We start from the raw sequence: 27,268 nt of genomic DNA, 5'->3' as shown, positions 1-27,268 counted from the left end.
GATTGACAGACATTGATTCAAGAATTACATCAGATGGACATATAAAAGGGGACAAAATACATCCATATAACCCCCAGGGAATACCTACAACAATAACATCTTTGTCAAGCTTATAATATTACATTTGCACTGTGTGTTCAGACTTTAAATCACACAGTCCGAACAAAAAAACTCTGTTGACACAGTCTCAACAAAAAAATGAATGTGACTGTTCAATCCTCACGTAGTATTCGTTGCGTTATTGTACTGGATTGCATCAGTCTATGCAGGTGTTCATGTTATTGTGGCCTTTCAGCCTCTGAACCATTACTATCAAATACAAAATGCAAAAAGGAGATTTTATTTCCTATTTACTGTGTCGGTTTATGTGATTTAACTATAAAATAGCACCAATACTCAAACTCTCACATGATAATAGTAAATAACTGATTTAGAAAAATCATGAGCACAAGAATTTAGTCAACAGCACTGCCAATCATTAACCTGTACAATCATCTGTGTTCTGCCCAAAATTGTCCACTTCAGATTTCCAGATGTCCGGACAACGTGACAGCTCACGCTGTTGCGCACTCTCCTCTAATCTAAAGTTCAAGGTACCATTGCCAGGTTTGCTTTGGTTCACTGGGCTCTCTATCATTCACATCCACAGCTGCTAACCAGTCTGTCTGTCTGCACGGAGGCCCTTTAAATTTGAAAAAGGTAAGGTGTATGATAACTTCTCTTCTAAATGTTAGTCATTTTTACTGCACGTTAAACAAAATGTATTGAATTCAAACTTACATTGAATGGTATTAATTTATCTTAACCTATAATATGTCATCATCATTTTCTTGTTGGTTATATTTTGTATTATGAATCTGAAAAGTAACTCAAGCTGTCAAATATATGTTGTAAAATTACAATATTTCCCTCTGAGATTTAGTGAAGTACATGTACAATTACTGTAAAATGGGAATAGTAAAGTAAAGGACAAATAGTTCATTCAGACTGAAGCATTGAACATAATCCATGAGCATTAAACACATTTATTTCCACATTTTCTTGGAGTTTTAAACTCTTAGCAGTACTTATATAGTCACTTTTATTTTTATTTTTACTTAGATGAAGCGGTGATATCTTTAGGAGTTTTACTGCTTTTGAAAAAAAAAAAATATATATATATGTTCAAAGGCCCATGGAAACATCTGTGGAATGTAAATTCCTCTCCTATTATTAAATCTAATCGAATAAAATAGCCTAAGATAGGTTTTCGTTATGTAATGGATTTTACAGCTCCCTCTTTGCTGAACATGAACATGCTATACTGTACGTTACGGGTTTTTACAACATGAGATGTTGCAACAACAGCAGAAAGTCTGATTTAGTTAACATTGTAAAGCATTAATCATAAACCACAGCATGAAGAGCTATAAATGTTAACATGATGTTTTATCCCAATGATAAATAAAATATCACAAGCTAAATAGACACCAATCATGAAAAGATTAACTACATTTTCACAAACGCTCAATGCAAATTTAATACCACTTACTAGGTCACTTACATTATATGTTAGCAGCTAAATGAGGTGGTGGGGGGACTGTTCTGCCTTATCTCCATCTGACTGTCTTCAGCTTGTAGATATTTAGAATATCATGGTTAATTTGTGTAATGATTAATAGGGGATTTACAGTTAATTTTAAGAATTACTTTTTGTACAAAATATGATTATTTGTTCTTCCTCGTCAGATCAGAGAACATGGGAGAGTGGGGTTTTCTGTCTTCTCTGCTGGACAAGGTCCAGTCCCACTCCACCGTCATCGGGAAGGTCTGGCTCAGTGTGCTCTTTATCTTCCGGATCATGATCCTCGGAGCTGGAGCGGAGAAGGTGTCCTGCTGTTTGTTCATACTTTTTGTTTTCGTAGCATTACACCTAACTGACGAGTCTCAGCATTACTTTTATGAGACGTTTAGAGCGTTCAGGTGAAATAACACCCTCTGGATGCCATAATGGAGGTCCACAGCTCCTGTCAAAAATGATCAAGCTTTATAATTATTAGAAGACTTTTTTGTTTCATTGAAACATTTTAAACAAGTACATATTTTTTTCTTTAATTTTCTATATGCTAAAAAAAAATCACAGTGAGGCTATCCCAGCATGCATTTGGCAAGAGATTATGATTCAAATCTTTGCTAAATTAGCCTGCTTGCTTTTTGGAAACAAAGAAAACATAGTTTTATTTATTTAAGTTTAGTTTTTATCAATTAATATATTTATATCACTGATTGTTTGTACAGCTACAACAACAATAAATCATCATAATGCAATTTTGTAGGCTGCTTGTTTTGTATATAGCCTTTAATATAACTACTTTAATGGACCTCCTTAATTACTCCGTATGGATGCAGGAACATTTAAAATGCCTCCACGTTCAAATAATGACAAATAATTTCTTATCTGAACATTGCAGGTGTGGGGTGATGAACAGTCAAACATGATTTGCAACACCAAACAGCCTGGTTGCAAGAACGTCTGCTATGACCAAGCCTTCCCCATCTCACACATTCGATTCTGGGTCCTCCAGATTATCTTCGTGTCAACGCCGACGCTGCTCTACCTCGGTCACGTCCTCCACGTTATCCACCAAGAAAATAAGATGAGAGAACGCATGAAGACCCACTCTAGCAGTGAAATCCTCAAAGTTCCAAAGTACTCAGACGAAAAAGGCCACGTCAAGATTAAGGGAAACCTGCTGGGAAACTATATGACCTCCATCATTTTCAGAATCCTTCTAGAGGTAGCATTCATTGTGGGGCAGTACTATCTGTATGGGTTCATCATGAACCCAAGGGTGGTCTGCTCCCGAGCCCCCTGTCCCTTCACGGTGGAGTGCTACATGTCCCGACCCACAGAGAAGACCATCTTCATCCTCTTCATGCTTGTAGTGGCCTGCCTCTCTATTCTACTCAACATAGCAGAGATCTTCTACCTTGCGTGTTCTCGCCCATGCAGACGAAGGTCTAAAACAACGCCGGCCGCTGCCTTCGCCATGTACCCGCGTTTAAATGGTGACACTCTGATGAAAAGTGAGAAGCTCAGCCTCCGCGATACCAGCAGCAGCACAGCGTGAAGAATTTCATTTCTATCCAATGTGCAACATGTACAACAGTGGAACAGTTACCGAGGAAACAGGGGCAAATAAATATGTGACTGAATGGAACCCACTTGTGTAAAATGACACTAAGTGTTACTTATTTATGTGATGCCAAAAAAAAATCAAACAATTAAGCAAAATAGATGTATGTGTAGACTATTTATTAATATTTTAAAATGCACAAGAATGTACAATATAAAGTATTGTATCAATTAAGCAAACTTAAAAAGGTTTGTACAAAAAGTGACTTTTGTGGTTTTGTTTTGTTCTTGCTTTGTGCACATATATTTGAATATTGCTCCCACTAAGTGGCACATTTGTAATTGTGTCCGTTGACATTTGGAGTTGTCTTTCTGCTAGGGTCTGACTACATGAGCGGTGCCTGTTAGCATTGGCTAAAATCCATTTAGAATACAACAAAGATGTTTTGCTCAAAGCAAAGTGGTAAAGCTGTTCATCCGTTTCTTTTATATATTGTTAAATTTGCAGGCAAGACTTTTACTGCTGTAAATATTTTTCAAACAAATCCTTACGTTTTTTTTTACTTGAATATGATTGTGCATGTTGTTGTAACTGACTGTAAATAAGGGAAGGTGCCCAAATGTTTATTAAATCACGTCTGAAATTTATTCAAAAACCTTTTCCAACTATCTCAGTTTTTGTTTCATCCTCACTGTTTTTTTTTTTTAATACCCTTGCAACATTCATGATTTCTGCATCTGGGTTTCACTGAAATTACATTTCACCTATAAATCACAGCTTAAGATACAGAAAATGTTAAACAACATTTAAAAACACGATGTGTGTGTACTGTGCAAATAATCACACACCAAAGGATGGAAGGAAGACTACATATCCACCATCTTTAGCTTCCTACAGATAGCTTGTAAGTCTGCAGCTCTTCTATCATGGAATGTGTAATTAGAGCACAATAAATAACAACACATAGATGTTAGATTTCGAACATCGTTAGCCTTCTTAGCCAAAATGTCCATAAAGATACTGACATACTGTCAGTGTGACATTGTCACAGTCTGACTGTTACCTTGTTGAGGAGTTGTGATGTTGACTTGTCTCCCCCCCTCGGAGACATTCACCTTCCCTCTGGTACTTTAGCATGTTCAACATTCAACCTAGAATCCAAACAGTTAGCAGGCACCGTTAGCAGCTAGCTCTGAAAAAACACACTCGTTTGAACACAGCTAAAGCAGAGTGAATGGACTTACATTCGACCTAGAAGAGTCCAAATGAATGATGACCTTAATGTTGCTCTGTGTAAACAAGAACACGTTTTCCTAACATGTCAATGTGTTTCCGCTGCCCCCTGGTGGCAAATAAACATCATTCCACTATCTCTCCGACCGTTACTTATTAATTCAAACCGATTCAACACAGCGAAAATGAACGACACAAGAGCTCACATTCACACCTTATTAATCGAGGAAACCTCGCACATTTCAAAACCTCCTTCTGTTGACTCCAATACAATATTGACGACTTTAAAATGTTATTGAAGACCGGTAGATGGCGCCATTAACCCACCCAACGGAATTGGTTGCGTCCGTCCACGTCATCATGACAACGCCCACACACACAGACGCCAGTTTCCTCTTCCTCCTCACAACAACAACAGCTGGGAAGCAGCTAAAGATGGCCGCCGCGACCATGGCGGGGCTCGACGCCCACAGGATGGAGGAGAAGAAGTTCGAGTACTTCTCCTCCATCAACTCCATGGCGAAGAAGATAATGCAGGAGAGGGTGAAAATCCAAACCGAGCACGGCTCGTCGTGGGAGAAGATGACGCCGCAAGAGCAAGACAGCGCCATCGACAACGGCATGATGGACCCCAACATCCGAGCTCGATACGCCATGCACAGAGTTGACCGCGAAGAAGTCGTGTGTTACCCCAAACTGCTCATTCAGACGGGTCAGAAGATAGTTCATTTCGGGGAGGAGGTACTTTAATCACGTTTGAGTTGACATTCCATGGCTTTGTGAGTGTTTTTAGAGGTGTTGTCATGGTTGATAACTAACGTTAGCCACGTAGCCGGAGAAATATGTAGATGACGTTAGACGTCACAGTAGCTAATTTACCTGCTAGCTGACGTTACGCATACATTATAGTCGCAAAAAGATGACGAGATAACATTAGATACATTCAGGCTTAGTAGTGAGACAACACAGTATGTAGGCTAGATAGGCTAGGCCGGAGTTTTTGTTGCAATTCATTTTATTTTTCAGGCAAACGATGTAAATAATGTTTGCTAGACTTTGTCTTTGACGCATTATTTATTATTCACGATGAACTCTTTAAGTGTTTTAATTTTAAATGGTCTCTACACTGTTGTTTCTATTTAGGATATTACCTGGCAGGATGAGCATTCTGCCCCATTCTCTTGGGAAACAAAGGTAAATATATTCATTCAATATTAAGCTTTTTAGCGTTTCCATTAATGTGTTGACTGCTTTTTCACTAATTCATTGTGTTGGCTATAAGATGGGAGAAAATAGTTGCTTTTTATTGCAACCAACAATCTAAAACCTGGAAAATAAGGTTACAATGACTGTTTCTGTCTGAAATGTACACATTACACTGTTGCTTCCATCTTTCAGAGCCAGTTGGACTTCAGTTTGATGTCAGGCCCCGCAGATCAGGGGATCTCAGTCTCGCAGTCGGACTCAAAGGCTGTAAAGCTTCCTCATTCCAGCCAGAAGAGTACACCAGGGAACAAGGTATGATGAGGAGCACACTGTGGTTGTATTAATATGCATACTTTGGTTGGAAACACTTAAGTCATCACATGTTAGTGGAGATGTATTAAAGGCATGACGTGGGATAATATACCATTAATGGTACATTAACGCGTGGAACCGGGTTGAATAATTGCATCCAGGAGGAGGATGTAATCGTTAATAGCTAAGAAATTGAGCTTTGACTAACTTCGGGATGGCCAGTAACTTAAATCGCAGTGAGGGGGTGTGGTTAGTGTGAATTTTATAGGAGAGACCATGTACATTTTATGCATAAAGCTACTATTCTTGGGATGGTTTAAATTAAACGTGTTCTTGTGTGATTGTGAAGGTGTCTGTCAGCGAAGGACGGAGGCCAGAGGAAGAGTCGTCTTTCTGGAAGATCAGCGCAGAGAGGTCCAGGCTGGAGGGAGAGCAAGCTGACTTCCAGTCCCTAACCCCAAGCCAGATCAAATCCCTGGAGAAAGGAGAGAAATCCCTCCCCTCCTACCTCCGACAGGTAAGCACCGAGATCTACTACGTTCTTCTTTATCTGGTGGCGTTTTCAATTCAAGTAACAGCTGCCGTAGATATTTGTTCCTACATTTTGGCACATGGCATCTCATTTCGGGTCTGTATAGTTGCTAACAAACAACAGATTGAAAGCAAGTTCCCAACACATGTCACTTTTTTTATCAAGCCGAGTATCCTGAAATAGAAAGTAGCCCAAAGCCAAGATGGCTGGCATCTGTGGAGTCTTCACAAGTGTTGCTGAAGCAGATGGTGCATGCAGACAATTTGCAGTCAAAAAAAAAAAAGTCTAGATTGTTTCTGAATATTCTACTTGGCTGTTCTTCCTTTTCTACTTTCTTGCTCATTTGTTGATGTGATTTTCCCCCTTTGTACAGCCTTGTCTACCACCACTAGAAACTTACAGGAAATGTCAACAATATATGCAACCTCTCTTTGTCAAAATCAGTTTAACTCACATTTTCAAAACATTTGTTTTGTAGCTTTTTCACTTAAATTCTCTTATAATTTCAATATAAGAAATCCATAAAAGTCTGATATTAACCCTGTCCCTAAAAATGCCAACAATGAATGCTATCATTATTCTACAGGAGACCACTGTCACCACCAAGGAGCCTGAGGCAGCAGACCCCCATCCTCCAGCTCCTACCAGGCCCGCCAAGCAGCGAGCACCCAAGCCTCCCGCTCCCCACCCCCCTATCGCTATCCCAATCCCAATCCCTGTTGCTGTGAGCGCAACCCCAGCATCCATCTCCATCTCGCCAAACCCACCACCACCCATCAGCGTGTCGTCAACAGTCGCAGGGTGGGAGCGATCTCAGAGCACCCTGCCGTCGGTCGGCACCACCGTGGATGAAGTGTTCTCCTCCGGCATGATGTCCAAGCCGCCGCCCCCCCATCACCACCACCCTGCCAGCATGGAGAAAGGGAGACCAGAAGAAGGTTCATCTGCCAGCCCCACTTTTGCCCAGGTGAGTTCTGAGACATGGTTTTCAGAGTGACATGAGCAAAGGACTGAAAGCCAAAGTCACATTTCATATGCAGGTGTCGTACAAAGTCTTAACATTTGAATCTTTATGAGTTTCAGGTTAGGGATATGCTTAAATTCAAATATACACATAATCTGGTGTTTCATCTTCACAATCACTCAAACGAAAAAAAAGAACAAGAGTAAAATAAACAACAAATGTACTGAAGGGTGTTTTCTGTCTCTCTAAACCTTCCGCCGTCAACAGTTCAACACAAGCAACAACATCCTGAAGACCGGATTCGACTTCCTAGACAACTGGTAACGCTCAGCCGAGACCAGCCACCGCCATGAATGAATCATTCTCATCATCACCCTCAAGAAGGACCACACTGCCATGACCACAGACGTCCACGTCTAGATTTAACAACCACCAGTCTTTGGAATGACCACATTTTATTGTTGTAATTGCCTTCAGTGGCTTGTTAAGACATTATCTCACTGCCTGTGTGCTAGTGTTCCCTCTCTAATTAGGTTTCGATCCCTCGCCAAACATCTCCTGCCCACTAAATTGCGCGCGCCCCCTGACTGTGCGTTCACACTGCGATCGGCTCGCTTGAAAGATGACATAAGAGTTTGAAACGGCTAGCTGTGGTCACAACTGTTTCCCAAGGATGGTTGTGTCATCTTTTTACCCCTAAAGTCCGTTATATAAAAGTTTAAAAAAGAAATGGGAAGGCTGAGGGGACAAAGAAGTGTGGAAATTAATGTGATTCATTAACCAACATAAAGTTCAGTTGCAGACACATTTTCTCACATGGCAAGTTTGTTAACTGGTCTACACGTTAGCCATAGTTAACAGGGATGTACCGACAACATGGTTTGTAGTGTGAATGCACAGTAACGGTGTGACTCGGCCGCCTACATGTGTAACTTTTAGACACTAAACTTGCAAGCAAGGACATCCATCAGCATGTCATTTTTTTTTAATGGTTTATTATTGTGTATTTTGCTCTCCAATGTGCTTTTATTTATACGTAGCTATATATTCCTATAGAGTTTTAGAGTTAAAAGTCGTGCTCAGTGCTGCAGTCCTGGCCTACATGGTGCTCTCACTCACTACACACGATGTTGCTACCGGTTATGGAATTCCTGGAATATCATGGGATGTTTGATAGATATTCAGACGGGGAATATTGTGGAATTTTACCACTGTGTCACTTTGCAGAAATGAAACAGAATGTATTTTCCATTTTTTTTGCGCAGTTACTGAATAAGATGATGGTTTTTCAGAAAGTGGAAACCAAGCAGAAACAAAGAGAACAGGAGGGAACAGCAGACATGGAAGTGCTCTGTGGTTGCAGCTGAAATACCAGTTTAGTCTAGTGCAGGTGAGAGTTTGGCAATGAAATACCAGAAGACATAAAAGTCCTGATCATAACAGAAATGCACCATTAAATAGGAATTTCCCTCATCTCAAACTTTTAAGTCATGGAAAAGTCGTAGACTGAATGTTCTGGCTGCCATGGAAACCCGTTACAGATGTCCTGTGTGGATTTACTGTCTCGCCAACCCTTCCTTACCAACTCACCCCTCCCAGCTGTCACCTTTGACCTCAAACCAGTGCTGAGCAGAGCTATTGTGCATTTTTAGACTAAGAAAGACACACTGAAACGTTGTGTTTTAGGTAAACAATCAAGCATGTAGTATTTGTACCACTTGTGTCATAGATCTAAAATCCCGTTTACATGACTAGAGTACTATTTTACTGAATTTTATATTTATCTGCTGATTGTATCTTATGCTATACTTGTATATTGCACTCATGCATTTTGAGGTCACAGATTGGAAGGAAGTAAATAAATAAAAGTCAAACCTGCTGCTTTTTCTGTTTATTGCAACATAAACTCTTCTTTCTTCTATTCTATTCCTTTGTGGTGCTGTGTACTGTGTCCCCGATTTCCCCCCCTTGCAGTATAGTTCTTGATCACACCCTAATTTAATGAAGCCCACATTAATATGGTTTCGGCTGACTTTGTCCTGGGAGGGAAAGGGGAGGTCACTACCACGAGTGTTTGTTATGGCGACAAAGGCAACATCAGCGAGAGATCGTTCGCATTCTTGTCGACCTCCGTCTCGGCTCCATGACATCAATCCCTCCAGCTGTAATTTTTACCAGATCCAAAACGCCATTTAGGGAAGGAAGAGGGAAGGCTGTCCGGTGCTCAGAGGAAACTTTTTGCTGTTCGGCCCAGTTTAGAATAACCAGACCTCATTCCACCTTCTCCCTCGGGAGTAGAGCAGCGGCTGCACAGCTTGCGTTGGAGGAAGGAAGAGTGTTGCAATGTTTAACACATAATCTGTGTTGTGAAGCCAGAGAGCATCTGATGACGGAGACCCCCAAGGCAGCAATTATGGGCCGGGGTCTACTGTCCCACTACAAATGAGAAACGGCTTTGAAAATCAGTTATCTAGTTAAGGGGGCCTTAGCCTAGCTGGACTGGTGACAAGGGGACGGTATATTCTAACCAACTACTCTCATCCAAGTCCTCCTCACATATCAGTTCAGCAGCATTGCATGACCTGTATTCTTTTCTGGGTTTTTGGGTCTAATTCAAATATAGCATCCGTTGCATTTTAAAGTGGCAAGAAGGGGTTACGAAAAGTGTTTCTTAGCAAAACTACGCACCTGTATGTAAAAAAAAAAATCTTCACAATAGTCTGATCTTTCTGCAATTTTATGGAAGGCATTGCTCTTCCTGCTATAAGATGAGAATTCCATCAACAGCAATGCTGTTATTGGCTTAATTTACAATGTCATAGATTTGCTTCCAGTCTTTATGCTAAGCTAACTGGCTAACTCACCAGCAAGATCTCTGCAATGATGTAAACGAGCGTAATCACCCAAAACTCTTAACTTTATTCCTTTTAACTTATTCCGATTTACATCATAACCATTTATTCATGTAAAAAACATGGCGCCTATATTACCCATGATGCAACTCAACTGCTGACAGTTGCTTCACTGCTGAGCTTTTAGCTTCAGATCGCTCACTACTCATTGACATATTACATTTTTTTTTTTTTTTTACAACTACTCCTACATACGCAGCAGTACTCTTCAGAACTGAAAACACTCTTTGATGTGTAAAATTCCACTTTTCAATTCAACAATAATCGAAAAAACGAACTAAAGCACTACATTTGGGCTTTTAAACTGATATATCATACAGAACATAATCAGCACAGTCCAATCATATTAAAGTATACCAGGTATCGGTGTTGGTCTTTACTGTATGTTTGTGTCCATCATCCCTTCGCCGAACTGAGGCAGCTTTGTCGAGTCCAGACGCCTCCCAGGAGCACCACCCAACATCTCCACACTCTGAATGGCTGCCTTGTGTTCACTCTCACCTATTTTTTTGCAACAAGTGTACGGATGAATAAAAATCATTGCACGGTACGGAACTAACAGCAGAAACAGAAATAGTTACATTATGTCTAGCAGGTTTATAAGGCAGCCTGCTCCTCGGCACACGGCCCTTCATTAAACTGAAAATAAAGAACAGATCGGACAGATACTGAGTTAGCTTTGTGCCAAACCGACTGATTTTAGCAGCAGTGTGTAGGTCTGCAAGGTCTGCAGATAGGTGGAGACATGTTCTTATACTGAATACCCCGTATTCATGATAAAAATCATACCAGTATGATATGAAATTACATCAAATGTCATTTTAATTTCATAGGTTGTAATGAGGGTGTGGACACTAAACAGACACAGTGTGAATTTGATTAGACATCAAAGAAACAGTTGTGCTATTGGATTTGGGGATTTTTACAATTATTTTCACTATAACCTTTTGTCATGATTAATCATATAGCTTATTAAATATGAGAAAGTCTCAATGCAATTATCTTCAAACTGGAATCAATTAAATACATTTATCAGACAAAAAACACAGTCTGGAAAAATGTAGTCTGGACTCCTTTGTGTAGTGGAACAGCTGTGTATAATGTGCAGTCATCCTGCAGACAGACAGACAGACACACACACACACACACACACACACACACACACACACACACACACACACACACACACACACACACACACACACACACACACACACACACACACACACACAACCCTCTTTGCTGAACTTTGCTGAAACTAACAGTCCCAGTCGTTGCCGGAGCTCCTCCTCGTCTCCAGATCCCGGAGCCCTGCCTCGATTCCTCGGAAAGTCTGCTGGATTCTTGTGGCATTTAACTGGCATACCTCCTATTAGACACACCCACAGACACACACAGGCACACACACACACACACAAACACACACACACACACACACTCAAACACTTAGTTCTGTCATCATTTCCTCTAAACAGATTGAGAACCCTATATTTATCTTACCAGTGATTTATTTAATTACACTAGAACGGTTGGCAAGCAGGCCTGATATTTGGCCAAATTAATAAAAGGGATGGTGCGAGTGTGTGTGTGTGTGTGTGTGTGTGTGTGTGTGTGTGTGAGAGAGAGTTTATGACCACAGCAGCTCGTGTGTACAGGCATGCTGTGTTTTCTATGTGCAACAGATATCAGCCAACATTTAAGCCAGAAATAAACGTCCAGGAGGTTAAAACAACATACAAATAGTAGTTTGTCTGTAGTTCTGTAGTTTATCCAAACTGCTATTTAAATGGCCAAAAGCTGAACTTTCATGCTTAAGACTGTGAACGGAGCCAACAGCGATAGAAAAAAGTGACATTGAGTTAGGACTACTGAGTACAGCGGTGCTGTGAGCATTATTATTATTGTGATAATATTCTTTACTGACATACTTCAGTTTACACCGCTGGTTAATTGAGGAATCAATTAGAGCTCATGATTTCTGCACCAAACCTTTGTATTTATTAATTTAATTTATTAATAATCAACATGCTTTCCCAAGTAAACCACATACGTCCAAACTTTGCTTCACTTCAAATGGTCTTTCTGATAAACGCATTGTCGTGAAGCTGAGGACCGGGCTGCTTTTCTTAGCTTGTGATGTTTTAGAGATGCAGTGAAATTCTCCTCGACTAAAACAAAAACCATTTAAAGGGGTTTTTAAAAGTCACCTGCGATGTTATCGCCCACGGTAAAACTGCAGAGTTCACACAAAGAGTGGAAATGGGAGGTGGGAGCAAAAACAAAGAGCTTTCCTGTTGTTTGGCAAGAGAGCTGAGACATCCTGAACGTGGCAGAGAGGGGACAGGCGACTGGGAAGTGACTCTGATTTGGGTTCTTTTTCCTTCTTTTTTTTTGAATAGCTGGGATTCAGCGTCTGTTTGTGTTTACTCGTGTTCACATTTCTAATAGGAGTTTGCTGCTGCTCCAGCTTTCCTGGATCACATCTCCGAGGGAAGCACGAGGGTCAGGAGGGGAAGAGAGAGAGACAGAGAGAGAGAGAGAGAGAGAAAGGAAGAGGGAGCTGCTTAAGTCGACGCTGAGTTATTAGGAAGCAGAAAATGGGACCGGCTGCCACCTCGCTCGCTCTCCTGTGTGTGTGTTCTCTGTGTGGGACGGCCGCCGCCACACCAACACAGGTCAGGACTGTTTGTGTGTACCGTACCTCAGAGCCAATTCACTTAAAGCTAGGGTTTTTTTTTTTATGCTGTTACTATTGTATGTCTGTTTCTTTGGGCCATTCAGAAAGCTCTGAGGACTGTGTGGAAGGGAGGGAGTCAGGTCTAAGATTGAAGTATTTAGATGAAGTATTACGCTGTTAATGAAGCAGACATGTGGATGATGATGATGGTGTTATCTTTCTGCTATTTATGATGATGCACGGGGAGGAGCAGCACCATCTGGACCTCCACTAAGACTTACAGCAATGTGTCAGACTTCAAAATAAAACGCCCATCTCCTTGGGAACATGCTGATACGTGTGTGATTCTATGATACTGATTAAAGTATACATGGTTTCAAGTTGAGATATGTTTTTTAGGGGTGGAACCGTATAATTGTTTACTCCTTTAGAATATTTATTTAGAATTTGAAATATATGTTACTATTCATTTTAGTGTTTGTTTCTTATTATTTGTCACATGCTCCTTATGAATCAACAACCATAAGAGAACAACTATTTCCCTATAGAGAGTTTGCTGCTGCCTCAGTGAATCTGCAGCAAGTCTATATAAGAATTTTTTTTTTGAGCAAATCCAAAAGGAGCTCCCCCTTGTTTCCTAACTTTGATGTGCGTCCTCACTCGAGTTCTTTCTCGCCTGTAAGACAGTTGAGATTTTGAAAGACGGGTCCACATGTGCACAGGAGAGAAATTTGCATATTTGGATACAACCCTGGAGGCGGGATCTGGTTTGGTTTCACCTAACAGAACTTAAATGTGGTAGAAACAGCACCTGAGTGTGTGTGTGTGTGTGTGTGTGTGTGTTTGTGTGTGTGTGTGTGTGTGTGTGTGTGTGTGTGTGTGTGTGTGTGTGTGTGTGTGTGTTTGTGTGTGTGTGTGTCAGGCATCCCTTCCAGAGGTGAAGAAGGTGAGAGGTGACGTTCCTGAAACCCATCCAGAGCCTGAACCAGAGCCTGAACCAGAACCAACCAGCCCAGTGTCAGACTTTGAAAACTCATACAACTATGTCTGTGAGTCTCCATATTCAGATCCAGTTCAGATTCAAAGCTTCCTACATCCCATAACAAACCAGAGTATTCCAATACATCTGATTAATCATTTGCATTTATTTAAATGAAGACAATATAGTAAATCACAATAATTAAATCAGCTAATTACCATGTATTTATTGTGATAAGACACAAGTGTAGGTTTTAAATATATTTTAACTTGATTTATATTACATTTTCAAGAAATGTGTCTCAGCAGAATTAGAATTGTTGAATGGGTTAAAACTTACCTTTTAGTAAGAAAAAAAAACAAGCTTCTTGAAATGAGCTAGTTCTGTCAAATGTGCAAACTATGTGTCACTTATTGACTTCACAAGTTAATGGCAAGGATGCAACTGTAGAAGGAACTTTTTAGGAGATATACAGACACTTTGACGTGGTACATAACTGCATCATGTGTTTATGTAACCTAACTATGAACCTTATTACTGTATTTTAAGTAAAGTAGCACACTGATATTTCATTTCCTGTTCTTCTCCTCCATCGCACCCTGCTGTTAGTGTCCAGACTCGCCGGTATGGACCAGGCGATCCACAAGCTGAATGTTGGTCACTACACCCTGGATGTCAAAGTCAGTCAGTTAATGGACCGTCTGACCAGAGTCGATGGTAAGACGATCGCCGGACATTTCCACCAAGTCACTCAGTCGCAATGTAAAACGGACAGACGGAGGATAAATGCCAAAAAGTGATCCATCAGCGGTGGTACATCCAGATTAGTCAAAATGGCTTTTGAAAATGAAAGAAAGTCTATGAGATGAATTATATTCGACTTCCTCCTTTGACCATCATTATCATTTAATCCCCTATAATAAGCTGTAATAGTGCAAAGCATGTGAGCGTTCACTTTGCCACAATAGTTCTTTAACTTGAATTAAAAAAAAAAACTCGTCTTCTTGTTTGTGTTGTTGCATATCGCTCACATGGCAGCTAAAGTCGGGGAGCTGGAGGACAGCATCCATGAGGTCTACCAGCACAGCAAGGACAACCGCAAGGAGATGGGGAGGCTGGAGGGTAAGAGTTACTCTCTCTCTCTCTCTCTCTCTCACACACACACACACACACACACAGAGAGAGAGAGAGAGAGAGAGAGATACACAGATACACACTCATTTATTTGACTGCATTCAAAGCCAAGCTTATTGCACTGCCCCCTAGTGGCCATCAAATATCTGTTGATTTTGTTTTCTTGTGTCCGTCTTTTTATGGTACTCTTAATTCTAAAGAGGCGATAAAGCATCCCTCTTGTTTTTCTCTGCTTCTTAGGTTGCCAGAAGGGACACAGGATGGGATATAAATGCTATCTGGTGTACAATAGCTACGAGAACTACGCTGGAGCGTCCAGGAAGTGCCTGGAACGCGGCGGCCGCATGGCAATGCCTCGCGACCGCAAGGAGCAGGAGGCCCTCGCCGACTACGTCAAGTCCTTCTTCCACCCGGGCAACTGGCCCGTCTGGCTGGGGGTCAACGACCTGCGATCCGAGGGCATGTACCTCTTTGAGGACGGGACGCGAGTCTCGTACTTCCAGTGGCGCAAACACTTCCTGTCCAGCCAGCCGGACGGAGGGAGGCGGGAGAACTGTGTGGCGATGTCATCGGACGACGGCGACTGGTGGGACCACTACTGCGATCGGACCATGAACTATCTGTGCGAGTTCGATGACAGGGTGGCACTTTAAAATGAACTCTTTGCCAGATTCACTCTCTCATCACATGACCTTGACCTCCAGTCATCGATCATTACAAATAAAAGTCCACTAGATTTTCAAATAACTTATTCACTTGCAAAAACACTTGCATAGATGAGTTGTTTTTCAAAACGGTGAGGTCTACATAGCTTAACTAATGTCATAATATAAAGGTATAATTTCATTTTTATACATGCAATTAGCACTGTTTAAGAACTGGCAATATATTGCAGCCATGAAAATATTTCACAGTATTTTCATGCTTTTTTTTTAAGGATCTCAAATGTGCACAAATTCCTGTATCTCCTTCTAAAAGCACCAGTTCAGATTTCATTAGTTAAAGTAAGTATTATAAATATTATACTATTCATGCAGCTGCAGTAATATGAATGTAAACCAGGATTTCACACCTGGATTTATAAATATTTGTTCAAAGTTTCCAAAAAAAGAAAGGGAAAACATGAAAAGCTGGAAGCTCTTTTGTCAGAATCAGCACATACCGAAGCTCTGGAAGATATAAATCAATGTGTGTTTGGGTTTAACAGAATAAGGCAGCGCTTCTCTCTTACTTCTAAGCTTTTAGGAGATTGTCATCAGTCTGGTTGATTCTTGGTTGATCCCTCTGACCCCTAAAGTAACACGGTTACTGTATGTAAATGCTTCGGAGTCCTGCAGTATGCAAAATAAGAGAGTTGCACATTAAACGCTGAATGTAAACGATTTTCATAAATCTGCCTCATCCAGGTCTGGGTGTTATTTGAAATGTTTTGATACAGAGCAGACATATTTTTTTTACCCTTTTTAATTCAACAAAAGAAGCCAAGGTTATCGACACCGCCGGCATTTGAGAAATCTTTTCATTTGGTCTCTGTATGGATGTTGGATATGTGCGGTTCCCCGCCTGTGATTGGACCCCCGGGTCTCATCCGGCTTTCTGGTCGGTTGGAGAAAGGCAGCCGGTCCCGTCAGCATGGTGAAGACTCGCTGTGAGTGTTTTTGAGTGATTGTGTGATCCTCGTAGTCCCTGAGGTTATTATAGAATCGATGCAGCTTCTCTGATTAAACGTAAAACTTAAACTGATATTCACACACAGGGTCTGAAGGATTTTTCACATAATAATAGTTTATAGCTCTTTAACAGCCCTCTTATTGATTGCTTTAATTCAAACAGCATCCATCTGCCCATTTATTTTGTATTATCACCTCCTGGCTGTATTTTGCCACTTCCATTTCAATAAAATACTTTCTTTTACCAATTCCACCTGGTTTTATGTTGCATCTGCTTTCCCCAGTGAGCTGGGTCACAACGACAAAAAAAAAAATTCTGATATAAATGAAGAACAAGCTGATCAAATCAAAAGACAACAAGATTACAAATCTGACCAGATATTATGACAGTTTTTTGACAACTTTTTTGATAGTATTTCAGTTGGTAACAAAAAGGCATTTAGGTTTGATAACCAGTCACCCTGAGTGATTTAATTTCAATGACAAACAACCTGCATATTTATACATTTGAACAGATCAGATTTGTAGCACAGCAGCAATTATGTCTTCTGTATCACACAAAGTTTTATCTAAAAACGTATTCGTATTTAAAGAATAAATTAGAAACGGGACTCGGCGTTCATCTCCACCCTGACCACATGAAGGAAAACAGGTTTCAAATAGGCTGTGTCATCATTTCTGAGTAATGTAGTCATTTCTACCTTCCAAAATTAAACATGTTACCTCTAACTGACACTTACAGCAGCAAAATCAAACCTAGCACCCAATTAAAAGTGCTAAATTCCAAATTCAGAGCTTATCTATTGCCTCCACGTGGCTCTCAACATGGCTGAACGGGCGGCTAGCAGCTAGAGTGACTTCATTCTCTGAGTAAAACAGTTGTTTGCTGCTACATCAATGTTCCTAATATCAAATTTAGCTCCTTTAAAGTGAAGCATTTCATGAAGAGATTACAGTAAAATGCTAAAATCAGCACATTTTAAAGATGAATAATATTATTATTAAAATAAAAATGTTTTCACATTGAATCACACTGAAATCCAGTAGTAGCGCTCATGTTAAAGTGCTCCCTTCACAACGCTGACACAACAAAGAAGATCGTTGTCCTTGCTCCCACGGTTCGGCATCGGTCACATTTCTTCACGGTGTCATGAGCGCGAGACGTGACGTCATGAGTGCGAGTCAAGGAGACTCTCTTCCTGTGTGGTGTCAGTGATGTGTAACAAACAGCTTAAACCCCCGCTGTTCACGCAGCTTTCACAGCTTGCGGTCCACGTACTGATGTTACTTTGCAGAGTCGGCGGAGCCCCCTGAAGGGTCCGCGGCCTGCATGATGGCCTTCACACTCGGCCTGTCCATTGGGTTTCTGGACGGGTGAGAAAGAAGGACCCTCCCTGCTTCGTCCAGCAAAACGTTACCTCCCATCTGAACAAATCATACCAACGTGAAATCAGATGTAATGCAACGTGGAAACTGGAATTATGACTCTGCAGCTCTACTGTTCATCGTTTTTGTTTTCCAGCCTGTATGAATATATTCATTGAGTATATAAGGACTATCTAGTCATCACTAATTATGATTTAATAACAGCAAATATTTGAACCTAAGTGCATAAATCCAGCCCTGAATGTCACACTGAATCACACTTTTTCCTTGGTTTAACTCACTGACTAAGGGTCTTATTCGTACCTGGTAGATGTCTTCCAGCAGGTGTTGGGGGACGTCGGGGAAGTCTCTGTCCACTGCTCCGTACTCAGAGTACCGCAGCAGGCAGCCGAACTTCATCACCTTGGAGTAGGACGAGCCGAGGCCAAAGCTCCTGTATACCTGAGGCAGAGACGACATCGAAAGCACAAGGTGAAACAAAACATCCACACACATCACACACACACGCACACACACACGCTTCTGGCATGTGGAAAACCGTCTTCATATTTGGTTGATTGCCCTCGTTTCCATCTCACATCTGCGAACATCTGGTGGTTGACTTTTCAGAATGAATAGTTTGAAGGATTTAGCTTTGTGGGCTTTCAAGACACATCATCATACAGCTGCTAAATAGAATAAATAGTCATTTCTAGTTTCATACAGCTACCCACCTGAATATTCATATAAATATACATATAATATCATAAAATGCAGACACATCCTGTTTGTTTGTTTTGTTACGGCCCGATGCAGGGTTATTTTTCCCTTACAGGTCTGGCGTTGGGAGAGACCGGCTGATTGGGGATTGACGGCAGCTGCCATCAATCCACTCCTTCATAAACTGTGCCAGTCTGTGTCCCTGGTTGGCCCGGATAACATGTTGCCCTCCTAGGTCACACAGGTTAAGCGGTCCTGTGTGACATTAGTTTTGTTATGTAAAGTTTTTGTTAAAAGCACATTTTTTGGTATAGTTTAACCTTGTTTTGTTAAATAAATATACTTTTACTGCTCCAAACTGCGTGAGGCTTCTATATTTGTTGTGGTCCAAGAGCCGACCATAACAAATTGGGGGCTCGTCTAAACTAGGAGTAAAGTGGTCAGCAATAGTGGATAGTGACGTCATGGTCGGGGATTCTGGTTTTTGCGCTTTTGTAGATCCTCGCGTAGTTAAGTGGGAGATTTAAGTATTTTCTGGGGGGTCTGTGGGAATGATGCTCAGAAGGGAGATAGTCATCTTTTGCCTGTAGAATTTGGTAGACAGCAACGGGTCCACGGAAGGTAAGTTTTGACCATGAAACGCGCACATGCTGGCCTCTGTTGAGTTCCTCTGTAGGAATAGCGCGTTTCCCCTTTGGGATTCGTGGGCTTTTGACTGTAGTGTGGGGTGAAAGGGGTTGGAGCAGTTGTCTCGGGAGCACTCCGGAGTCTTGGAAGGGTTGCCAGCTTGCTGGTCGCTTTGCCATTCTACTGGTTTACAGTGCGTAAATACCCGCCGTCAGTAGCCCCTGAAGACTAGTGTGCAGTTTAGTTAGGTTCAGTTGGGCAGTTAGAGGGGATACTTGACTAAGAGGTGGTTTTCAGACCAAGTGCTGCATTTCTGGTCAATACTGGGCATTTTTTTTTTATTCCGTTTGCTGGTTTATGTTCACGTGCAAAATGAGTATTGTGGAAGCTTTCTGTAAGGCTCCATCAGAGGAGTTGCTGGAGCAGTGCACACGAGAACAGTTGGTTAAGCTAGCAGAACATTTTGACATTTCTGTGGGTGATAAACGGCTTAAAGATAATGTTAAGGCTATTCTTAAGTCAAACTTGTGGGAAATGAAGGTTTTAAAATCATCCGTTATGCCACCCCTACCTGGTTGTCCAACTGGGGTTGTGTCACAGGAGACTCTGTCTTTGAGTTTTGAGCAGCAGAAAGAATTATTGTGCCTACGCATGCAGTTGGAAACGGAGAAGGAGGTTACTCTTGAGAAGTTGAGACAGCGGACTGAATTGGCTAAATTGGAGGTAGAAACTGAGAGGCTAAAGTTAATTAAAGAGGGTATATTGGGGGACAAATCGGCAACGTGGGAAGGCTCGCCGGATGATGAGGGTGTCCGTGATATTCTGAGTAGTCTCCGGTTAGTGCCTAAATTTAATGAGCGGGAGATTGAGACTTTTTTTTCTTTATTCGAACGTGTGGCAGACGCAAGGGGCTGGGTGGACTCCGACCGCACAATTTTGTTGCAGTGTGTGTTCACAGGGCGCGCTCAGGAGGCTTTGTCGTCATTGTCAACAGCAGACAGTGCCGTTTATTCTAAAGTTAAAGGTGCGGTGCTCAAAGTGTACGAGTTAGTCCCCGAAGCGTATAGACAACGTTTTAGATATTGGGAAAAGGGAGATGGGTCTTACCTGGAATTTGCCCGTGATTTGGGTACTCACTTCACTCGCTGGTGTGCAGCATCTGGGGTTGATGATTTTGATGGTTTGTGTAATTTAATGGTGCTGGAACAATTTAGGAACTCAGTCCCTCAGAAAATAGCCATGTACATTAGTGAACAGAAAGTAAAGACTGCGGCAGAAGCTGCTGCTTTAGCTGATGAATATTGGCTGACACACAAAAGTATGGGTCCCCGTGCTAACTGTTCAGGGTTTGATGGGGAGAATGGTCAGGCTGGGTATTTCTCTGGGCGATCAGGTGGAGGTTTTGTCCTGGGGTTGAGAGGTGATCGTGGCGGCCGTGAGTTTGACGATGTGTGCCATTTTTGTCACAAAAGGGGTCACTGGAAAAAAAGACTGTGGGGTGCGCCAGGCTTGTGGCAGGCACATTGCTACACAGGGGAGACCAGTGGCATACAGTATGACCAAAATCTGACAATTGGTCTGACCACATTGAGCGTGTTCGAGCACTGTTTGACCGCTTGGCAGAGGCTCACCTTACTGTTAATCTAGCAAAGTGTGAGTTTGCGAAGGCAACAGTGACATACCTTGGTCGGCAAGTGGGGCATGGTGAGGTGCGTCCTCTGCTGGCTAAAGTACAGGCCATCGAACAGTATCCTCAGCCAGTGACAAAAAAGGAACTGATGAGTTTCTTGGGGTTGGTGGGCTACTACCGGGGGTTTTGTAGGAATTTTTCTACTGTTGTAGCTCCACTGACTGAGTTGTTAAAAAAGACTGTAAAGTTTATGTGGTCTCCAGCTTGTCAAATGGCATTCAAAACTGTGAAGGCCATCCTGTGTGATGCTCCTGTCCTGGCTGCTCCACGCATGGAGGTCCCATTCAAACTGCAGGTTGATGCTAGTCATGTGGGGGCAGGTGGGGTATTGTTGCAGGAGGATGTGTTTGGTATTGATAGACCTGTGAGTTTTTTTTTCAAGGAAGTTCAATAAGCACCAGTTAAACTATTCTGTAGTGGAAAAGGAGGCGTTAGCTCTGGTGTGGTCATTACAACAGTTTGAAGTTTATGTTGGTTGTGGGCCTGCAGTGGTGTATACAGATCATAACCCGCTGACATTTTTGAACTCGCTCCACTGTCCGAATCAGAGACTGATTAGATGGTCGTTGTTCCTCCAGGCCTATACCTTAGACATACGGCACATAAAAGGCAGAGACAATGTAGTGGCAGATGCACTGTCAAGGGCCCCGCATCAGTGAACATCTTTCCATGCTCATTCTGGTCTCTTTTTTTTTTTTTTCTCGGTTTGTTTCAGGGTACCAGTTGCTGAGCCAAGGCAGGACTGGGGAAAGGGTAACGTGTGGTTTGGATGAACGTTAGACTCGATAAAGGATTTGTGGTGTGTGTGTGTGAGCACCATGGTGTTAGTGGCCAGGGGTCCTTTGGGGACCCTGTCTTTATGGGGGGGGGGGGGGGGGGGGTGTTACGGCCCCATGCAGGGTTATTTTTCCCTTACAGGTCTGGCGTTGGGAGAGACCGGCTGATTGGGGATTGACGGCAGCTGCCATCAATCCACTCCTTCATAAGCTGTGCCAGTCTGTGTCCCTGGATGGCCCGGATAACATGTTGCCCTCCTAGGTCACACAGGTTAAGCGGTCCTGTGTGACATTAGTTTTGTTATGTAAAGTTTTTGTTAAAAGCACATTTTTTGGTATAGTTTAACCTTGTTTTGTTAAATAAATATACTTTTACTGCTCCAAACTGCGTGAGGCTTCTATATTTGTTGTGGTCCAAGAGCCGACCATAACAGTTTATTTTTAGAATGATTATGATGTTGTTTAAAAAGACTGGGTTTCAGTGAGTTGATTCAGGTGAAAGCACAGGTCCTGACCTTCCTCTGTGGATCCAGCAGCATGTCGTAGGTGCATCCAGTCTGCTCCCGCCACACCTGAGCTCCCTCCACACTGCCGAAAGAAACCACCAAGACCTGCACTGACCGAGCCGCCAGGGAAGCCTGCAGAGATGCAAAGTTTAAGAAAAAATAAATAAATAATGTAAAAACATCCAGCCGAGGAGATTTATTTTTGCTTCTATCTCTTCGATAGAATTTTATAATTTTATTATTATTTTTGTACAAATGCAAGTAATTTATTCATATAGAAGTAAATGGGTGGCGGCTGCAATGACTGCAATGACCATGATTCAAATAATATTGCGTTTATAAATAAACACAATATTATTTGAATCACTTGTCATTATTGCTGCTTATTTCTAATTTAGTGCCGTGACGCCGTCGGCACAGGTCTCTGATGTTTTACATTTTCAAGGACAAATGCGGTTCAACCGATTGCATGAATTAAATTGGTTTAGCCCAGATACCAGATACCGGCCCAGTTAACACATACCCGTCACATTTGGCTTCCTGTAAAAGGCTGGAATGCAAGTAATTCATGGGTGGCGGCTACAATGAAGGCCAAAAAACTGTTGGACACCTCTGAAGTGAGAGCAGAGGAAGAGATGATCAAAAGCACGAGAGCATGAAGCTAAGCATCTTAGCTTAGCTTAGCTTGTAAAACCAAAACTTATAGACTCCGATTTTTGGACGTAAAATCTAAATTCTACAAACTACAGATGTAAATATATGTAGTGGAGTAAAACATTACAACATTTGCCTCTGAAATGTAGTGGAGTGGAAGTATGAAATGAATAAATGCAAGAAAATCCCAAACTTGACTACTCTGTGTGCCTAGTGACGGTTGCTAAGCTATGATTGGACAACCTGGAAAGGTATTATATTACATATCCTGAGACCTCGTCGAAGGTCGGGAATGTGTTTTAGAAAAAGAGTGCTTTCATGTTTAACCTTTAAAGTTATGCTTTCAGAGGATAAGATAAGATGAGGACCTTGGATGTTCTCGCCTGCCATACTTAAGAGTCTGGAACAAGGGTTACACACCACCGATTCACCTGCTCCATGGTAGCGGGATTATTCATGATTCTGTATGATGTGGATACTCGCCTTATACATACATGTACAAGGCTATACAAACATGTATAAGGCTATACAAACATGTATAAGGCTATACATACATGTACAAGGCTTACATACATGTACAAGGCTATACATACATGTACAAGGCTATACATACATGTATAAGGCTGAGTGGATCGAAGGTTGCTTTAAGCTTTTGGTATATCCATGTACACATGCTGTGCCATGAGCTTCTCCCATTGGATTTGTGCTGTAATGAATATACAGTATGATTTAATAATAATAATAAAAATAATGTTCATTAGTGTTTCATAAGTTAAACACAAAGCAGCAAGTAAAAGACAAAAAAATAGACATGTATCTAAAAACTCAAAAGGCACAAAACTCAATGCTCCAAACATGATCACTCTTAGGGAAGACAGGGAGGATGCAAACGCATGAATGAATAATCATTTATTGTATTTTACTCTTTTATTAATTCACCTTAAGTGGAGACTGACCTGAAGTACAAGTTTTCCACATCAGAAGGAATTATGCAATAAAAAGGGACGCACGTGGATTTCGTAAATCAACACAAAAAGCTGTTTCAAAGTGGCTGAAAGTCGTTTTCTGACGGACTGATGAATGGCCGTCAGATCGACGGTTAACTGACCTGACTGGCCTCCAGCTCGGCCACGTGGTCTCGTCACGGCAGTCATCCGAAATGTCTGATGAGGACCAGCAGCAGCTTCTGGCCCTGACCAAGGTACTGGTCAAGAATCACGCTCCTTTAAACAACCATGGCACAACACAACCTGATTCAAGAAAAACGCTTAAATGTTGCACGGTGAGAGATGATATTCATACTGCTGAGCAACCACACTGTGGGGTTAATGAACTATAACACGGTAGTAAGAGCACGGCCATTGAACTCACTTTCCGTTCCGTGCATCGGTGAACGGAGTATCGGGGCTCAGGCTCTCCGGGACCTTTCCTCCCGACAGCAGCCGGTCTGTCTGCAGATCTTCGTCCACGCTCTCCAGGAAGGAGTCCCACTCTCTCTGCTCACACAGACACATGCAAGGGTCAGAATGCAAAAAAAAACAAGGATATTTAAACCTTTTCAAACCGGTCTGATACTAAGCCAAATACCGGACCGAACCGGTTATACCAACCTTTCCCACTAGGCGTCACACTTGCCATAGCAGACCCACCCCAGTGATACATTTGTTTTTTTTACACAGATTTTGCCATAATCACGGAAAGGAGAGTCCAAATATGCTGCTATTGTACCGTTTATAAATACCTTTCCTTTGCGGTGTAACGCCACATCGGTGTCTCTTTTTACAAAACTTCGCCATCTCCCACCTCCACTGAAAATGTGAGCTCCGTCATGCCGATCCATTTATAAATAAACACAATAATGACAAGTGATTCAAATAATATTGCGCCTATAAATACACACAATATTATTTGAATCACCTGTCATATTTCTGCTTATTTCTAATGAAAGACAAGTTGGATTTAGTGCCGTGACGCCGTCGGCACAGGTCTCTGATGTTTTAGCCCAGTACACCTAACCTAACCAGTGAAACCGGATACCGGCCCAATTAACCCATACCAGTCACATTTGGCTTCCTGAAAAAAGGCTGGGATGGGAGTCTCCATCTGTCCCTTCACTTATACCTTCGTGAACATTCCTCAAGGCCATAATCTATTATGTTTCCACTTTCTCTTACACTTGTAGCCTTGTAGGGCACAACCCTCAAATAGGCATCACTAAAGGTTAAAGGAACGCCAGTTAATACCTTAAGAATGTGCCGCCTGTCTGCATTTTCCCGGTACGCTATGCATATAAACACACTGTTTTAGGCTTTCATTAAACCACGTCACACAGGATCCTGGTGGACAAAAAGGCAAAAGAGTTCCACACAGACCTCCAGCTGCAGAAGTTCCTCCACCTGTTCTCTCACCGCGGCGTGGCTGGAAAAAAAATACGAAAAAGTCATGTGATAAAAAGCTGCTGATCTTTATTTGATGCATTAATAACTAATAAGACATCCAACACCCATCAGTGGGTATTATAATAAGACCATAAACTCTATATCCAGATGGGAAGTGTGTGAAAATAGCATTCAGACCAAGAGATAGGTTAAAGATAGGTTTCTGGGGGAGGGAGGGGTGATGAGGAAGTGCAGGTTTGAATAAAGTTTGTGGAAGATGGATGGAGGGTTATACTATCTGTGATGTCATCTCTTTTTATGGGGGGCATTGTACTTTGTTTAGGACTTCCTTGTTATTTTCCTCACAGCTTTGAGGACAGGTCTGGAAATTAATTTGAGAAACAATCGCACGGTTAAGATATAAACGTGTTGCTTTGATATGATTATATACTCATCCTTACTGATAAGACTTCTGCCAGATCTCCTCTGCTTCGCTCTTCTTTTTCACTCCGATGCTGCTCAACACCAAAAAAAACGCACAATTACTTCACAGTATAAAACAATAGATTGTAACATTTTCTTTAAAACAGTGGATTGACTCACCTTTTGTACAAGTCTGCTCCGACTGTTATCAGGCCGAGCAAGGTGGTGATCTTATGTGGGACGAACGTCTCCAGGGAGTCTGTATGAGGGACACGGCTATTGTTCAGGGAGATTTGTGCATCGTCACTGTATTAGCAATAAGCATGACAGGGATTATATTACAACACTTTCAATCAAGTGATCACTCTGATCTGCTTTAACAACGACAAGCATGTGTTGTAACCAGCTCGTGAAATAGTTATAAGGAGATTTGTGATTTATAATTAATTCTAGTGCTAGTAACTGTGATCAGTGATATGCACCTGTTGCTTAAAAGTTTATTATTCCATCCAGTTCAGTACATTTTAAGTTTGGCTTATTTATTGCGTTGTAAAAATGTAACTACGGACTTCGACTACATTTCTTTCATTATAATAATGTTGTGCTTATTGGGAACAATATTTATCTTACAACATTACAACCAAATTCTTCAGATATGTTCTTTAATTCGGATTAGGAAGACGAATTCACGTTGACAGCATAAAAAGAAGTGCTACGTTGCATCGTCTGTATGCCGAATAACTCAAGGGACACAAACATTTCACTGTACATAGAAATTATAATCAAAAGTGGTGTCTAGTACCTTTCATGGCAATAAAACAATAAAACACTTTTAAACTATGAATGAGGTCCGTCACTGATGCATCCTTCTAGAACAGTCCTACCTTCTGCATCCTGCTTGGCTGTCTGTAGAAGGACTTTGCCCAAGTTGACCATCAGAGTCAGAGCACTTGTTAGAGTCTCCTCTGACACAGTCTGGTCCTCAGCCATCATCGCCGACTCTTCTCTCACCTGCGCCGCCGACTGCTAGTGAACCGGCAGTCATGCGAACTAAAGTGCAAGAGTGGCCACGTGACAGAATCACGTGGCGCTAATGGCCGCGCGCGTGGCCATCGGCGTGTTTGCAGCACCTAGTGGTGGAGCGCCGCCATGGCGTCCATGACATTCGACAGACATTCACTGAGATGACAGGAGTGTATGGTCTCTCAATCTCCATTTTTAAGTCTTCTTCAATACAGCATGATGTTCATTTAGTAAATGATGGTCCATTAAGAAGCAAATAGGCCATAAAGCAGGGTATGCTTTAGGGCGGGGCTACCTGACTACGACTTAAAGTTGACCTTGAATTATGAAGCCAACTGTGTTAACATCACTCCAGAAGCCAGATGGATCCA

The 27,268-nt window shown here is 41.8% G+C and overlaps 4 protein-coding genes across 6 annotated transcripts; 3 read left to right on the top strand and 1 right to left on the bottom strand.

The window, feature by feature from the left end:
- The first annotated feature begins 564 nt into the window (after positions 1 to 564).
- Positions 565 to 3,943, top strand: LOC311026623 (gap junction Cx32.2 protein-like). 2 transcript variants are annotated; one of them, XM_084030291.1, is made up of 3 exons: positions 565 to 699; positions 1,729 to 1,867; positions 2,451 to 3,942. In XM_084030291.1, the coding sequence occupies exons 2-3, from the start codon at positions 1,739 to 1,741 to the stop codon at positions 3,108 to 3,110; spliced, it is 789 nt and encodes a 262-aa protein (XP_083886417.1). In that variant the 5' UTR covers positions 565 to 699; positions 1,729 to 1,738; the 3' UTR covers positions 3,111 to 3,942. The 2 variants fall into 2 exon arrangements, with proteins under 2 accessions (XP_083886417.1, XP_083886418.1); XM_084030292.1 differs by having other exon boundaries at positions 678 to 704; positions 2,451 to 3,943.
- Positions 3,944 to 4,747: 804 nt separating this feature from the next.
- cUnh1orf198 (chromosome Un C1orf198 homolog) lies at positions 4,748 to 9,241 on the top strand. Of its 2 annotated transcripts, XR_014598537.1 has the most exons (7): positions 4,748 to 5,090; positions 5,493 to 5,543; positions 5,748 to 5,867; positions 6,217 to 6,384; positions 6,986 to 7,366; positions 7,631 to 8,719; positions 8,761 to 9,241. XR_014598537.1 is itself a non-coding variant. In XM_084030635.1 (6 exons), the coding sequence occupies exons 1-6, from the start codon at positions 4,785 to 4,787 to the stop codon at positions 7,685 to 7,687; spliced, it is 1,083 nt and encodes a 360-aa protein (XP_083886761.1). In that variant the 5' UTR covers positions 4,748 to 4,784; the 3' UTR covers positions 7,688 to 9,241. The 2 variants fall into 2 exon arrangements, 1 of the variants encoding a protein (XP_083886761.1); XM_084030635.1 differs by having other exon boundaries at positions 7,631 to 9,241.
- A 3,365-nt stretch (positions 9,242 to 12,606) lies between these two features.
- clec11a (C-type lectin domain containing 11A) lies at positions 12,607 to 16,983 on the top strand. The gene is made up of 5 exons (XM_084031331.1): positions 12,607 to 12,950; positions 13,875 to 14,001; positions 14,541 to 14,648; positions 14,970 to 15,053; positions 15,306 to 16,983. The coding sequence occupies exons 1-5, from the start codon at positions 12,873 to 12,875 to the stop codon at positions 15,716 to 15,718; spliced, it is 810 nt and encodes a 269-aa protein (XP_083887457.1). The 5' UTR covers positions 12,607 to 12,872; the 3' UTR covers positions 15,719 to 16,983.
- A 99-nt stretch (positions 16,984 to 17,082) lies between these two features.
- Positions 17,083 to 26,914, bottom strand: selenol (selenoprotein L). Its single transcript, XM_084031329.1, has 9 exons — positions 26,759 to 26,914; positions 26,055 to 26,133; positions 25,913 to 25,966; positions 25,446 to 25,491; positions 24,445 to 24,569; positions 24,182 to 24,296; positions 22,429 to 22,551; positions 18,425 to 18,562; positions 17,083 to 18,160 (listed from the first exon to the last, which is right to left on the bottom strand). The coding sequence occupies exons 1-9, from the start codon at positions 26,865 to 26,867 to the stop codon at positions 18,020 to 18,022; spliced, it is 930 nt and encodes a 309-aa protein (XP_083887455.1). The 5' UTR covers positions 26,868 to 26,914; the 3' UTR covers positions 17,083 to 18,019.
- Between the last annotated feature and the right edge of the window lie 354 nt (positions 26,915 to 27,268).

This window comes from Eutrigla gurnardus (genome assembly GCF_963514095.1).
Source record: "Eutrigla gurnardus genome assembly, chromosome: 16".
Taxonomy (NCBI): Eukaryota; Metazoa; Chordata; class Actinopteri; order Perciformes; family Triglidae; genus Eutrigla; species Eutrigla gurnardus.
This window is presented reverse-complemented; position numbering and strand designations above follow the sequence as displayed.